This window comes from Periplaneta americana, chromosome 4 (assembly GCF_040183065.1).
Source record: "Periplaneta americana isolate PAMFEO1 chromosome 4, P.americana_PAMFEO1_priV1, whole genome shotgun sequence".
In the NCBI taxonomy this organism is placed as follows: domain Eukaryota; kingdom Metazoa; phylum Arthropoda; class Insecta; order Blattodea; family Blattidae; genus Periplaneta; species Periplaneta americana.
Window position 1 is genome coordinate 128,875,775 of NC_091120.1, and position 17,313 is coordinate 128,893,087.

At 36.4% G+C, this 17,313-nt stretch overlaps 1 protein-coding gene across 13 annotated transcripts in view; it reads left to right on the forward strand.

The window, feature by feature from the left end:
* Positions 1–1,276: 1,276 nt before the first annotated feature.
* LOC138698194 (A-kinase anchor protein 9-like) overlaps positions 1,277–17,313 on the forward strand; it is a 630,353-nt gene continuing 614,316 nt past the window's right edge. For 10 of the 13 annotated variants that reach the window (XM_069823957.1, XM_069823962.1, XM_069823964.1 and 7 more), the window contains exon 1: positions 1,277–1,550. In XM_069823957.1, the coding sequence (XP_069680058.1) occupies positions 1,503–1,550 (48 nt within the window). In that variant the 5' untranslated portion in view covers positions 1,277–1,502. The remainder of the gene's footprint in view (positions 1,551–17,313) is intronic. The other 3 variants (XM_069823967.1, XM_069823963.1, XM_069823970.1) reach the window with 1 other exon arrangement.

Sequence of the window (17,313 nt, forward strand, 5' to 3'; positions counted from 1 at the left end):
GTTCAGATGAAAAGAAAATGATTGGTACGACCGCTTACTCGTAAAAAGAACACTGCCAGCTGTGTAGCCTACATGAAGCAATATATCAGGCCTACGTTATGAACACGTTGAATTTAATGTGGACGAGAAACGTACAGTTATTATTTATCTGCTTCCATATCGCATCATATAATACACCTGTAAAATGAAAACATGTAGGCCTAGCAAAGAGGAAACATGTTTGGGGGGGGGGGGAGTTGTAATTCTTCCCCTATCGGATAAATTTCAGAAGACGAATACCTGCTTTTCCTTCATATTAAAAAATTGTAATCTTGTGCACACAAAATAAATTAGTGCCTTTTCGTGAGCATCATGATGTACATTCAACAAACGCAGACAAATCTGGTCTTTTTAGTATTTTGTGTTAATTGTTGCTAGTGAGGTATTGTATACTGAAAATTAAAAACAATTAGATGTCGTACATCAAATGATGACAGATTATATATTGAACGCAAACAACATTATATCAGCCATGTACCAAAATGTCATCTATGTGTGTTGATAAATTTGGGTAAAACAAGCAACTGAATGCTACAATTTAGCGACACATCAAAGTAACATAACCTCACATTACAATGAGAAAGATATTTGGAGGTGGCATGACGTAAAAAAGTCATCCCACAGTCGTATTACTCTATGTACTTTTCAGGTACTCTGCCATCTAGTGTTGGTTATTGCAAGCTCATTTCTCGACACTAGCGACGCATAGCGTCCGTTATTTTCCAATTGCGTCTAAATTTAATATAAGCTTGGTCAATCTGTTTTATATATGATCTAGGATATGATCTAGGGTATAACTTGTTGCTTGTTTAGTAAGTCTATGATTGAACAGCCGACGGGCTCATAAAATATCATATCAATTGAATAATCGATCTTGCTACGTACAACATAATTATATTATATTATTACCCATCTCAACGAGTACTGACGACCACTGCAAAATACGATAATTTGGTCCAGGGAGCATTCTCTTTTGGCACAAGGATGATTTATGTAACATGTTTCTAAATTATTAGTGGATACTCTACATTGACCGAGGCTCGTGTTCAATTTGTGAGCATAACACTAGCGCCAGTGAGCGGTCTAGCGGTTATTTAGTAAGTCTATGCTATTTTCTATTCTGTACTCTTTGGTTTGCTTTACACATTTCTGGGCGCTTTGTGTGGTCTCCCCTCGCTCGCACATTTCTCGGCGCAGCAGCCAGCATTTCTTACCATTTCTTGAATCTGGCAACGCTGCATTTGTTTGTCACATCTGTGGCAATTGGCAGAAATGGCAGACGGCTATAGAGAATCGAATATGCCGTGAGTGTGCCATTGGCGATATTTGAGTTGTTTCACTTAATATTTGGAGGTGTTTAGTTGAAGCGTCAAGACAGAAAATGGGTTTACTTTTAAAAAAATAGATATATTACTGAAAGTGGGGATTTGCAGCTTGGAAATTTACGATTTTATTGCAGTACAATGGAAGATGAAGGAAGACATAAAAAAGTGGAAGCTGGAAGAGAAAAAGTAAGTTTCTGTAGGTTAATTAAACCTACATTTCGAGATTTAATTAAAATCAATACACTTTTTAATACAGTTTACATTACTGTTTTGGAATATGTTAATATAGCAGGACGACAAGCAACATCAGTAGTTAAATTGTGGTCCACTTTTTATCTGCGTCTTCATCGATATAGGTCTAATGTTTTGCCTTCTTGAGGTATTTGTTGGTGAATTATAATATGTTCCCAATAGGAACGATTGGAGAAAGCTGGGTTTGCAGTGAAAGATCTGCCCTTGGTCAGAACACTATGAATGAAAGAATTATGTTCCCTTCATATGTTATTAACAACAAGAATTTTGAATACCGTCTTCATACCATAACAACCCTGTTAGGCTTAACTCATTTTAACTACCTCTGTTTATATCGAGTAAAAAGTTATGAAAAAAAAAAAAAGGTTATATGTACTAGCCTAATTTCTGTGTGGAACAGATTTGTTACGTCTTTCCTCTTTTGTGTTACCGGTAATATAGCCTATAGGGAAAATTTTAGAACATGGATTGCACCTAGCAAATTATGTCTTAAAGTACTAAAAAGAGCAGATTTCTCTGCGTTTGTCGAATGCGCATCATTATATTTACGAAAAGGCACTTTTCAGTGCCAATAATTTATTTTGTGTGCACAAGGTTGGAATTTTGAAGTAAGATGATGGATATGACATTTGGTAGACTATAAATCTAAATAAATAGTACCTTACTTTCTTTACAGTAATTTGGGATAACTTTGTACCACCTCTATCATATTTTTATACATAACTAAAATAGTGTCTATTGAAATTGATGTTTAAAAGTAAATTATTTCAGAAAGCTACTTATTATATGGGTTGAGACATAATAAACATAAAAAAATCGTATTTTAATGGGTTAAATTTGACATTTAATGATGGTACAAAGTTACATGGAAAGTTGGGATAACTTTGTACCACACATGATTTTTCCTATTAAATTCGGTTCTCTATATTTCCCTTCGAATTCAAGGTAATTTTTGACCATGCAATAAGAAAATACATGAAAATTTGTTTCATATGAAGTCACAGAAGAGCCATTCCATGCTAAACTGAGCCTGGACACTATTTTTTAAAGTTTAGTATTTCTTTCTGGAGACTAATAGAACTACAGAATACAGAATAAGTTCAACAACATAGTTCACTGTATCTGTGTCTGTTTTATGAACAAATGTGAAGTGTGTACATGCTGAACTTCAGTGTGAAAAATGATCTGTGTTGAGAGTCCTTGAATTGATCCCTCTTTTCATCAATCTGCTGATTTGGTGTCATCTTATCTACAGCAGTAGTTTTCTTTCTCATTTTAGGAATTCATTCTAAAAGCAGGTGAGATAGATAACGAGTTTTAATTACATTAATGGTAACAGTTGTATGTGTCACACTTGTCTGAAAAATTACTCTGAAGTTTATTTTATTTATTAATAAGAAACTAGGGACGCGCTTCCGTACAGGGGCAGCGGCAAATTGGGATTATGGTACTTTGTACTGATTTAATAGTTACTTAATATTGATAAGCGTATTTTGTTTACGAGAATGAAGTGCTTTCAACACAGTATATTATAATATTGAATATGGTTATGTTATGGTACAGAGGTTACGACATGTGACGGTTGTAGTGAGACGTCATTTTCGTGTTGCGAATATAATGTAGCTATCAGATTATTTTTTATCTTAGTGGATGATATTGCTTTACGTACCTTTTAAGCTTTTGTTGTTTTACTGACGGCTTGTGTAATGACGTTGATTCTTGTTGTATGTTCTTTACATAGAGCTGTATACACTGATTGACTGTTGTCTGGAATGGTGTACACAGATCGAATGTGATGACGTCAGTTGACGTTATGGGGAGTTTGAAGTGTGTTAGAACGCTAAATTATTTAAGTCTGCTTTCCACATATCGTTGATTAGTTAGATATTAGATTAAAGAAATTTGACATAGATTAGTGATAAGTTACATGTTAGTTTAGGTTAGACGTCAGTTTAGGTGTGTGTATTTGAAAGATGTTAGTTTAGGGTTTTTTCTTGGAAAGGTTAGACGTCAGTTTAGGGTTTTTTGGAAAGGCTAGACGTCAGTTTAGGCGTGTGTATTTGAAAAATGTTAGTTTAGGGTTTTTTTTGGAAAGGTTAGACGTCAGTTTAGGTTTTTTTTTTGGAAAGGTTAGACGTCAGTTTAGGTGTGTGTATTTGAAAAATGTTAGTTTAGGGTTTTTTGGAAAGGTTAGACGTCAGTTTAGGGTTGCTTGATTCAGAATTAAGACATAATAAAGCTCTGGTTAATGTCTGTCACACCCGTCCTACAGAGTATGACTGAGGTTATTAAACTTTATTTACTATTATGTATGGAAAAGTGAATTAAATTAAATTAAGTTGAATTTTTATAGGAGCCTTTTGTTGTTGTATGAGTTCATGTCATATAGGCTCATTCTCACAAATAAGGTTAGGCCTAGTTTTTAAAAAAATATGAATGAATTTTGTTCTTGCTCCAAAACATAAGACATTTCAAATGCTTTTATTCTTATTATTATTCTTCGTATATGAATAAGAGAAGTGGAGAACATCAAAACAAAATTGGAGAAAGAAACTAAATGCAAATGAAGAAGCCAACAAAAATTTACTTGTTGAAGGAAAGGAAGAGAGATAGGAAGAGGCAGCAAATGCAAAGAAAGGTTTATCTGCAGACATGAACAAACTGAAGGTTAAAGGACGTAAGGATGCTGAAAGGTAGAAGACAGCAGTAGGCAAAGGCTGGAAATGGAACTCCTGAGCTTGGTTCTTACAAGTGTGTGCAGTCACTTCGTTTGTAAGGCAGTTAAAAGAGTGAAGAATGTGCTTCCTACAAGCCCGAGTAAAAAACAAGCAGTTATTTAAAAAACTTTTAGAAGAAAATCCAGATATTCCAAGGACAGTGTTCAAGAAAAGGGAGAAATCTTGGAACTAGGTTCTGGCAGCTGAAGAAGATGAAGTTAAAATTATTATGTGCTTGAGAGTGTGTGACAGAGAAAACACATTTTCAGAATCGATTAAAATGATGTGTCTTATGTTTCATAATAACAATTGATAGGTATTCTTCCAGAACCAACTATGAAGATTACAGGAAACAAGACTCTATTATGTATTTTCCAGAAGTATTGATGTTCTTGAATAATCTTAGAACTAAGTACTACTTCAGTTTGTTGTAATATTGTTAAACTATTTTATTACAATTACTACTATTTAATTTAGTGCTGCCTAAGATCATATGGATCATTTTTAGTTTTAAATTTTAATTACTATTTTGATATACAACACATTAGGTCAAATATAACTTCACAGTGTTACACCTGTCCATCTGAAAAGTGTCACAACCGTCTTGTGCATAATTATTTTTAAAACTTTATGGTTCAGGTACAAACTTGTAATTGTTATAGGAAACGTGTATAACATTAAATAACTTTTAGTACAAAAATTCTCAAGATATTTGTGTTATTAAGTTCACAGAGTTTTCTTGTTTTCATTAGAGGTGTTCACTGCAAGTGCATATTTTTGTCACACCTATCCTCGGACATTCACGATGCTGCTGTCTTAAGTATAGTTAGAATTCTGTGACAATAATTACACAGTAGGTGCAAGGTTTAATGTACAACACTGTGATCCAGGTATGAGACTTGTAGCATGCACTACAAGAAATCGGGGGTCAGTAAAGTAGTTAAAATGTTATGCAAATGTCACACCCATCCGATGGAATGGCTGAAAAAAAGTTTATTGAAAATGTAAAACATTTGCTGTAACAATAAAAAATACTAGCACTTACAGCTTTTAAGGAACCCGGAGGTTCATTGCTTCTCTCACATAAGCCCACCATCGATCTCTATCCTGAGCAAGATTAATCCAGACTCTACAACAATAGATAATAATAGACACAATTTTTATGTGTTTATTACCTACATATACTCGTATGTTTGATATAAGCTATTTTTAATTTGCTAATAAAATTCTTCACAGTCTTAACATAACGACATCTTGCATCTAAAAATTTAAACGCATTATGGAAATTCAAGGCAAGTATTTCATTAATAAGCCCACTATGTGGGACTTAGTAGTAAAAAAATTAATCCTTCGATATAAACTTAAAGTGTGTCTGTAGTAGATATGGTTCCGTAGTCATATTTTATATTAATTTTATGAGAGAGAAGAATTTGATTAAATCATTAGCCTTCCAGTGAGAATGACCACGAGGATCCAGAATACAGAACAGATATGTTTTTTAAGTCGATTAATTAAAAAAAAAATACAAAATTTTGGATTTGGGATTCACTTGATGCCAAAATGTCATATTGACAAAATTACCTTTCTTGAAAATATGTTGTTGTTGTTGTTATCTAATGCCGGGCTTTGGCAACGAAGCCATTAGCGGTCTTGCTCTCCAATATTTCTCTGTGGTGGATCCATCAGGTAGAACTTCACAGGTTTGTAGATGATCTTCAATCATTTCTTCTTCTTCTTCTTTGTTGCATAGAGGGCAATTTGGATTTGTGTAAATTCCTATTTTATTCAAGTGTTTGGCCAAATAATCGTGTTCTGTAAGCAGTCTGAATTTTGCTACTGCAGATTTACGTGGGATTTCTGGAATAATTTCTGTTTTTTTATTATTAAAATGCTCCATTTTTTTATCTATGGCTTTGGTACATAATGCTTGGTTTTGCTTGATTTTATATTTATTTTTAATTATTCTTTTGATGGATGTAAAAGGTAGGCTTGTAAATATAAATGAAAATATAAATGATATTGTGACAGCTACACCGGGGTTCGAACTCTGCTGCCGAAGGTGTAGGCCGCCTCTTCAGCGATGAAATCATTAGGTAGGCCCCTGAGGGCCTTATGGGCCAGTTGTTCCACCGCCATCGCAAATTCTTGTAGGGACTCGCCTGACTGTTGGACCCTCGTTTTTAGTTGGGTCCTAAATGCTGCCGCAAGTTGATGGTCACCACAACGTCCCTCCAGGCCTGCCATTATCTCAGCGGCTGTCCCATCTTCTGGAATGCTGTGAAGAATCTCCGACGCCTGTCCCTGAAGCGCGGCCAGCAGCTGAGTGGTTTCCTCTGCTGGCATCCACCCATTGTGCTCTGCGATGGCCTCGAACTGGCGACGGAATATCGCCCAAGATGTCGTACCGTCGAACTTCGGCGTCTTGACGTTGTAATGTCTGGCTGAAGGCGATGGTTCCGCAGGGCCACTATATGGAGTCCTCAACTCTGTGGCCGCTTCTTGCATGGCACGTCGAACCTCCTCGGCAACTATCTGTTTCTGTTCTCTAGCCTGGCGATCCACCAACGCGAGGCTGTGCTTGTTTTCTTCAGCATGTCGGTCCATCAACGTGAGTATGTGCTTGTTTTCCTCTGCGTGTTTGTCCATCACCTCACTCGTCTTGTCCAGCAACTTGCTCGTCTGCTCTTGACGACGCTCGAGATGGCGGATTTTGCCGTCGAAATGGTCTACCTCCTTTCTCAAATCGGCTACTGTCGCGTTTATAGTTGTAAAATTCTTGTTTAGGTTGTCAAGATCGGCTTTGAGTTCGTCTTTCACGATGGCGACAATTCCATCTACGTGGGCCGAAACGCTTTCAATTTGCGTAGTGACGTCATCTTTCACTCCGCTTATGTCGCCTTTCACTCAGCTTATGTTGCCTTTCACTCCGCTTATGTCACCTTTCACTTATGTCACTTTTCATCTCAGTTTTCACTTCACTTATGTCGTTCTTCACTCCACTTATGTCGCTTTTCAATTCCGCAATGGCTTGCAGGATCAGCTGTAGGTTCTCCATCATGTCGATAATATCCCGATTCTGACACCAGTGTAAATTTATTTCAACTCAACAACAGTGTAACTTTATTATCTCAACAATAGGATTTGCTCTCCACACAGTAACACAGTATTCGTTGGTGCACTCCACTGACGACAATGACAATTTACTTGGACTATTACGAACAACAATGAACTGTTAATCTTAACTAATATTTACAAAGCACTATTTACAACACAGAACGGTCAGTTCTCAGTTCACAGCTCGTTTGTCTTGGCTAGTTCTTCTAGCTCAGTCACTCGCGTTCACAGAATCTCGAACCACAGACCTTCAGAGACGATCCGTGAACTTCGAACTCAGGTCCCCCAACTGCGGTCCACTGCACTCGAACTCCGGGCTTCAGGCTCCACAGTTACGAACACAACTCAAGTCGCGCTCTGGTCTCAAAGCTGGCTTCACTGCTACACAAGACTAGCTTACTGACTGACTGAATTTCACTTGCGTTTCTTCTTTTATAACTAAACCATAGTTACGAGAAATTTCTACGGGTGTCCTATTATCTGGATATCTCCACTTCAGACGAACTTCTGGAAGATTCGGGAGGGTCCGTCCCCCCCTTCACTCTGCACGTAGCAGTTTGCTTCCTTCAATTCTCGGCAAGCACCAGATGCGCGCGCAACCTCCCTTCGCGCATCGCAGTAGTACACCGCCCCTCTACCCTCTCAGCATCCAGACGCTCCTCTCGCCGCCACACCTAAGCGAGCAACGGACACGCGTTCGAACCCCGGTGTAGCTGTCACATTATGTAAAGAGTCCCTAAGAATTTCTAATATGTTTTGTATTTGAAAGACTTGGAATTTTAATTTCACTAATAGTTGGTAGGTAGACTGTGGAAGGGAACCTCTCACTCCAAATAACATACCTTTGACAACCTACTGAGTAACAGGTATGTTATATTTAGAATTGAGGTAAGGTTAGCCATGGTTCATATAGCCTATTTCTTGTTTTTCCTTGTTGACCTTGTCCGCTTGTGAGAGATTTCTCTCAAAACGAATGGTTGGATCTAATACCATGGCCTTATCCTTAACCCTGTCAATGGCTATGATGTCCGCATGCCTGTTGGAATCTGCGACTGAAATGCAATGAACCTCTTCATGAACCTCCCAACCAAGGTGTCTTAGGACTTCTGTAATACTTGTCCTCACTCTGATGTCTGTTGTTCCGTAGCAGCTAGCTTTTCTTACAGAATCCCAATATGTGACCAATAGTTTCTGTCTCGTTACATCAGTATGCCTACAACGGGTTGTATTAAAGGATCTGCCAGGAACAGATCTTACAGGAATAAGATTGCAAGAAAGCTTCACCACATTGACTTATTCAGATGTTGAAAGAGGTTTTTTGTGGGACATCCATGAATTAGCTTTAGGGCACTCAGCTTACATGATCACTCCTTTCCCTTTATGTGGCAGTTGACACCAAGCTTGGAAAAATATCGTTCTTAGAATTTCTCTAAGTTTCCTCCCACTGGTCTTTGGAGGAAGAGATGAATTAGTAAAATTAAGTTTTCCAAGGGCCTCGTTTTTCTCTTCTTCAAGATTCCATATATGATGTAAATGTGGATCATGAAGGAGCTGAAAAGATTACAGATATTAAAATGCTATATACCGGCTTCCCATTTCGCACACAGTATACCTAGTCCACGAACTTCTTAGATGAACATAACAAAGAATTTGGAGTGTCATCTGGTAACATCTGATTTCTTTGACAGCACTTCTAACTATTTTGTCAAGATCTCTGAAGAAACCGGTGCATAATTGATTTAAAGGCACACATTGTAAGGGATATATGAGACTAGGCCACACATATTCATTAATCATTTTTAATTTCTGCTCATATTTAAGTAATTTTGTTTGTACAAGGCCATTAAGATCAGATGTTAGATTTTTAACAATTCTTTCTTTGTCAATTGAAATTTCATCAATAAAATGAAAACCAAAATATGTAATACATTCTTTTTTATCTGTTATTGAATCAAGTTTTGAACCTTGTAAAGTTGTAATTTTTCCCTGTGTTAACTTTCCTTTCTTAGTAGTATAGCTTTACTTTTTGAAAGATACATTAAAAAGTACATTAATATTTCCGTTTATAATGAATACTCACTTTGGTTATAGTGAATCTAAAACTAGGACATTTCCCAAGAAAATGTAATTTTAAAATGGTCAAAATGGTAATTTAGGAAACCTTTGTCTTATAAACTTCCAAGAATATGTTCAGAACAAAATCTCAAACCTTCTACTCCTTAAGTGCATTGAAAGACAAAGGATCAGACAGTTTGAAACATGTTAAAGAGAATAGTGTATGCAGTGAGGGATAAAGGAAGGATTAGTTCTGACCTCTTTAAATAGGAAGATAAAATGTTTTCTTTTGTAAAAGGGAGTAGAGTGATGACCAAAGGGTAAATATAAGAAGGATTACAGTATAATGGTCCACAACCCCTCCTCCTGCATCTTTGTAAAAGTGAACCTGGGGAAATTCCAAGGCTGAGTACACAGTAGCATACCGGTACCTCTAGTGGGAAGAGGTGCGAAATCAGTCAGTACCTACTACCTACATAGCCAGATTAGATTCAGGTTTCGAACTGTGAACATTAGGATGTCAGAACGTAAAGTGTTTAAGTTGGAAGATACAGCAAACATTAGTATTGATATTGAATGTGGTCTGTCCCAAACAGGCATTAATACTATATGTATAGCAACGTCAATAGTATAAAAACAGACACTTTGGTTTTAGTGAATCTCGGATATAGTGAACGAAATATGCTGGTCTGCAGAGGTTCACTATATCCGAAGTTGATGTACCGGAATTCTGTATGGCTTTAATTTAAGTAATTTTGTTGCTTGACGAACAGATTCATAATGTAGGCCTACTTCTGTTTCCTGCACCAAATGCTTAAGTGATTTTTGTGGGGTGTGCTCTAGACCCTGTCCTATCTCGTCTAATTTTTTTTCTGTAAGAACATGTCTCCTCCTTTGTATTTTACGATCATTTACTGAACCTGTCTGTCTGAATTTTTTGGCTAACCTTCTTATTGTAGTGGCATTAGGCATGAGTCTATTTGGAAATTTGTTATGGAAGTTCTGTTGTATTTTCGCACAAAATTTTCTGTATTTTATGTACATAGTAAGCATATACACACATTTATGTAATGAAAATCGCATTGCAACAATGCCGAAAAAACACATACACAGACACATATTAAAGAACTAACCTTAAAAACAACGACAATCATTCTTATCATACTGCTTGGTAACTATAAAACTAAGCTGCGTGACATATATGCTCATTACATGGATTAGAGATGGTGTGATATCAGTTGACTGCGATTCGGTCTGCTCACTTGGCCTAAACCTGAAGTGTGCACTCTGTATTTAGGGATTTTCACCTCGTCATAAGATGTAGCTTGCCATCATAGTCATGAGATAACTTCAGTCATTCTAGTGAATCAATGACACTGCTTTCTGATTGTTGACAAGTTTTGATGAAATGACTCACAGGTTCTAAAAATGTAATTTAATTGTTTGTCGTAGAGGAAAAATAATTAGAATTGAGAGTGATTTTGGCTATGAAATGAGAAATCTAAGGAAATTATTATTACCATTCTTACTAGTGGCAAGGAAGAATGGACAGCTCGCAGTAATGAAAAATGATAAACAGAAAGTAAACGGAAAAATGTACGACCTGAAATATTGTTAGGAGAATTTAGATCACCATGAATTTGGTACTAAAAATAAAAAAAAAAGAGTGGGATAGTAATATCAACAGAAACATGTAATAAAGTTCAATGAATAGAGATGAGAGCTTCTGAGATAGAAGTCATTGAATGAGGAAGCCAGTGCAGCAAGATCAGTTTATGAAAATAAAGTGTAGAAATGCACACCATACTACCAGAGACAAGATTCAGCAGAGAGAACACAAAGAACGTAAGGAAGAATGAAGAAATGCATAGCAAGCAGCCTGAAACAGAAGTCAGCTGTGATGGTGTGAGGGCAGTAGAAGGGTTAGAGAATGACATGAGGGCTTGTATAGAGTTTAAGATGAAGAAGCTAATAAATAAAGTGTCAGGGAATGAAGGGGCAACGAGGGCTAAAGGAAGAGAAGAAAATAGAATAAAAGAAGGACTCATGAAATCAGTGTAGGAATGAGTAATACTCACAGAACAAGAATAGAAGCAGGGAGGACACAAGGATGAAAAGTGTAGACCATTTCACCGAAGAGAAGTCTACTGTTGCGGGAAGGAGTAAAAAGTCGCGGAACATATAATCTTAGAAATTGGTGTATGGGAGGTCTGAAATAAGGTATTATCTGAGCATGGTCTTCCACTCCGTCCTTTGTTACACAAGTTGAGAGTTGCACCAGGTTCATTACAAGCATGAATAGACCATCACACAGTGCTGATGTCTACACATTCATCTTCATGATAAGCCTTCATTCTTCTGATGAATGTCAGTTGAGGTCACATTTTCTGCTCTTAGAAACTATCACAGCACACTGTTCCGACATAATGCTGTTACGTGCTGCCATGTTTGACTATAATTTGGAGTGCTCTAGCAGCAGAGGTACAAAACTTGAGTCTGTGAAGCATGAAAGTTCACTGAGTAGAATGTATGACAGCTAGTACTCCGAAATATGTTAACAATAACGCAAAAAATAGGTGTTACTTTTCAAAACACCTAATGAACAATCCATAAGTTCTTATCTAGTGACATGTTTTCTGTTTAAGAAATATGGCTATGCCGTGTTGTAGGAAATGTTCAAAATATAGCACTCTGCTTATGCTGAAAATACTTCCAGCAATGTGGTGTTGCATTGCTGATTGTTGAAAGAATGAATTGAGCTCTCTTGCATTTGCAACATATGCAAAGTGATAGATACAAATATGTAAAAAGAGAGCCTTTTCTTACTTCGTATTACATATTTTCCTTGTAAATTGCTTATATTTTCATTGGACTGTGACAGGTTATTGTTTAATATTGTTTCACTCAGAACAATTTCTTCTTTTCTTTCTGCAAATAAACTTGATCTTATTTTCCTACTCCCTGAAAGGAATTATTCCATCGTCATTGAGTTCTATTACAGATCTGGAGAAACCTGTTAATGTATAGTATTTCCAGGACAATCAAAATTCCTTTATATTTCAGTTGGTTCTTCATCTTGACAAAGACGTCAAGAAAATCCATATTTTTGGATGTCACTGAAAATTCTATTACTTGCCCTCAGGGACAGTCATAGACCCCACACCATGACAATTAAAGAGCAATGATCCAACGATCATAGTACATTCATTCCATTCATAGTTATCCGCCCAAGTGCAGGTCCTTCACTGCAAACCCAGCATTCTCCAATCTTCCCTCGTTTTCACCTTCTTTTCAGCATACGGTTCATACATGTTAATGTTAATCTGATACTTTCTTCTGCCCTGAACTTTTTTCCCATTCACCATTTCTTCAGTGTATCCTTCAGTAGGCTAGCCAGTGAACCAGCTATTTTTTTTTTCTCTTCCTAATCGGTTTCAGCATTATTCTTTCTTCACTCTTTCTAGCAAAGTTTCATTTCTTATTCTGTCTGTCCATTTCACATGCTCCATTCTTCTCCATATCCACATTTCAAATCCTTCTAGTCATTTGTCTTCGCTTTGTCGTAATGTCTATGTTTCTGCTCCATACAATGCCACACTCCACACAAAGCACTTCACTAGTCTTTTCCTTAGTTTTTCACTAAAGATTCGTAGAAAATGCTCCTTTTTCTATTAAAAGCTTTCTTTGCCATTGCTGCCCTTTTTGAATTCTTGGCAGCAGCTCATGTTACAGTACACTCCAAGTATTTGATGCTGTCCACTTGTTTCACTGCCTCATTTCGAATTAGCATGTTTACTTTATTTTACTTTCGATAACCATGGTCTTTGTCTTGTTTGCATTTATCTTCATCTCATAGTTTTCACAGCTGCCATCTAGCTGCAGTAGCATATTATAACTTAGTATCATCTCTTCTGATTATAACGCCATATTATCAGCAAATCTTATGCACTTTATTCTTCCTCCTACTATCACCCCTCCCGTATTCTGAAAGTAGTTCTTCACTATATTCTCCAAGTAGATGCTGAGCAAGATAGGTGATAAAGGGAATCCTTGTCATACTTCTGACACTATTCAACTTCCCTTTGACATTTCTTCCCTTATCACTGACTTCAGCTAGTTTCATATAACAATTACTGAACAGCCTCCTCTCTTTCCAACTCACACTATTTTCTTCAGGATCCCCATAAGTTTATTCCAATTCACTTGGCCGAAATTCATTTCCAAGTCCACAAATAATACATAGGCCTACACTTCTTTATTTTCTCTAGATATCTTAGCTTTTTGTTTGCTGCTCAGTCCAGTTGCCTTTCTTGTACCTTTTACCTTCTTCAAGCCAAATTGCTCTTCTTCCAACTCTCTGTTCATTTTAGAATATAATCGTTGATTCAATATTCACATGAGAATCTTCACCAAGTACGATATCAAGCTGATAATCCTGAACCTATTACATTTCTTGGCATTATTTTTCTTCGGTATTGGCAGCATAACTTTCTCTGTGAAATCTTCAGGCCATTCACCTTTGATCATAGTACAGTAGCACAAAAATCCTTGAAATATAAGTTTATGCTTTTACTGTTAATTTAGTAGGAAAAAATTTCCAGCTGAATATGAAGTTAAATAACAAATTCATTATAGTCGTAATTCCTTTTAGTTTAATGTTAAACATTTTAATTATTTGCCTAATTAAGTCATTTTCAACGTAGAATTTAAAAAGGATAAGTTATTTTGTTATTGAAATTAAAATTTCAACCATGACTATACCTGTAATACAAATCGAAACTATCCCATTGAAGAACAAAATTGACAAAATACTACAGAAAGGGAAGAAGATTATCAAAATACCATGGAAGAGGTAAATAATGTGAATGCTTTAAATTGTGCCTAAGGAAACAGAAGCACGCCCCTACAGAAGAGAAAGACGACCATATGAAGGATAGCTTCTATGAGGAATTGGAACATACTTTTGATCAGTTACCTAGATATCACATGAAAATTTTATGAGGGGATTTCAACGCTAAAGTAGGACGGGAGGATATTTTTAGACCAACTACTGGAAAAGAAAGCCTACACGTAATTAGTAGTGACAATGGAGTTAGATTAGTCAACTTCACCACATCGGAAAATTTAATTTTCAAAAGTACAACATTCCCCCATAAGGATATACATAAATATGCTTGGACTTCTCCAGATGGATTGACACACAACCAAATAGATCACATCTTGATAGATAAACGGAGACACATTAGCATGGTAGACATTCGAACTTTCAGGGGTGCAGACTGTAATTCTGACCATTATTTGGTAATTGGAGAATTAAGAGAAAGACTATCAGTAGCCAAGCTAGTAGAGCAATAAGTTAATATTACTAAATTCAATATTTTGAAATTAAAGGACGAGGAAACTGAGCAAAATTATCAGGTCGAAATTTCGAATAGGTTTGTCACTCTAGAAAGTTCTGACGAAGTTGAGAAAGAATTAGATGTTAACAGCGTGTAGGAAAATATCAGAGATAGTATCAAAATTGCAGCTGAGCAGAGCATAGGTTATTATGAAACTAAGAAAAAGAAGCCGTCGTTTGATGAAGATTGTTGCATGGTAGTAGAAAGAAGGAAACAGGCAAAATTGAAATTCTTACAGGATCCAGTTGAGGAGAAGAGAGATAATTATTTCAATGAAAGACGGGAAGCAAGTCGTACACTTAGGAATAAAAAGAGAGGTTACTTGAAGGAAAAACTGAATGAGGTAGAAACAAATAGAATAAAAACGTTTGAGATTTATATAAGGATATAAAGGAATTTAAGAACGGATATCAGCCAAGGGTAAACGTGATCAAGGATGAGAATGGTGACTTGCTTGCAGACTCTCCATCAATCCTAAACAGATGGAAAAACTATTTTGGGCAACTACTAAATGTACATAGGCCAAATAGAAATGATCGGGACGAAATTGAAATACAAACTGCTGAACCATTTATACCCGAACCCACGCTTTCGGAAGTCGAAATTGCGATAGAAAATCTGAAAAAGTACAAGTCTCCAAGTATTGATCAAATTCCAGCAGAATTAATACAAGAGGGTGGAAGTGCATTATATAGCGAAATTTATAAACTTGTACTTGCTATTTGGGAAAAGGAAATTGTACCAGAACAATGGAAGGAGTCCATAATTGTACCTATTTTTAAGAAGCGGGACAAAACCAACTGTGGTAACTTTCGAGGAATATCACTTTCGTTGACGTCGTACAAAATTTTGTCCAATATTCTTTTGAGAAGATTAACTCCGTACATAGATGAAATTATTGGGGATCATCAGTATGATTTTCGGCGTAATAGATCGACTATTGATCAGATTTTTTGTATTCGACAGATAATGGAGAAAAAATGGGAGTATAAGGGTACATCACATCAGTTATTCATAGATTTCAAAAAGGCATATGACTCAGTTAAGAGGGAAGTATTATATGATATTCTTATTGAATTTGGTATTCCCAAGAAACTAGTTCGATTAATTAAAATGTGTCTCAGTGAAACATACAGCAGAGTTCGTATAGGTCAGTTTCTATCTGATGCTTTTCCAATTCACTGTTTGGAATTGAATGGGTTACATCAGCTTCTTGTCTATGCGGATCACGTGAATATGTTAGAAGAAAATCCACAAACGATTAGGGAAAACACGGAAATTTTACTTGAAGCAAGTAAACCGATCGGTTTGGAAGTAAATCCCAAAAAGACAAAGTATATGATTATGTCTCGTGACTAGAATATTGTACGAAATGGAAATATAAAAATCGGAGATTTATCCTTCGAAGGGGTGGAAAAATTCAAATATCTTGGAGCAACAGTAACAAATATAAATGACACTTGGGAGGAAATTAAACGCAGAATAAATATGGGAAATGCGTGTTTTTATTCGGTTGAGAAGCTTTTATCATCTAGTCTGCTGTCAAAAAATCTGAAAGTTAGAATTTATAAAACAGTTATATTACCGGTTGTTCTGTATGATTGTGAAACTTGGACTCTCACTCTGAGGGAGGAACATAGGTTAAGGGTGTTTGAGAATAAGGTGCTTAGGAAAATATTTGGGGCTAAGAGGGATGAAGTTACAGGAGAATGGAGAAAGTTACACAATGCAGAACTGCACGCATTGTATTCTTCACCTGACATAATTAGGAACATTAAATCCTGACATTTGAGATGGGCGGCAGGGCATGTAGCACATATGGGCGAATCCAGAAATGCATATAGAGTGTTAGTTGGGAGACCGGAGGGAAAAAGACCTTTGGGGAGGCCGAGACGTAGATGGGAGGATAATATTAAAATGGATTTGAGGGAGGTGGGATATGATGATAGAGACTGGATTAATCTTGCACAGGATAGGGACCGATGGCGGGCTTATTTAAGGGCGGCAATGAACCTTCGGGTTCCTTAAAAGCCATTTGTAAGTAAGTAAGTAAGGGAAACAGAAGGCAGAAAAAGGGCAAAAGCTCAAAAAGGAAAAGTAAAATATTGATTGTGTAAGTTGTGCATTCTTAAATTGGTCTGATTTCAGTGGTACAAGCAGGGTGCCAATTAAGATTTATAATGAGGAGTGGATAGAATCCTAGATAGAGAATACCACACATAAAATTATTATTATTATCTTCATTCGATATGGCTCAACGCTTGGTCGCACTGAGTTGCTTGTCTTACATCTTTATCATATAAATAATAATTATATCCATGAGCAGACTTGAGATTAGATGTGTAATTCCTAAGTTATTGATTGTTGTCAGCTTGCTGGTGATGATGATACAATATTATTTTCTTTGCTTAC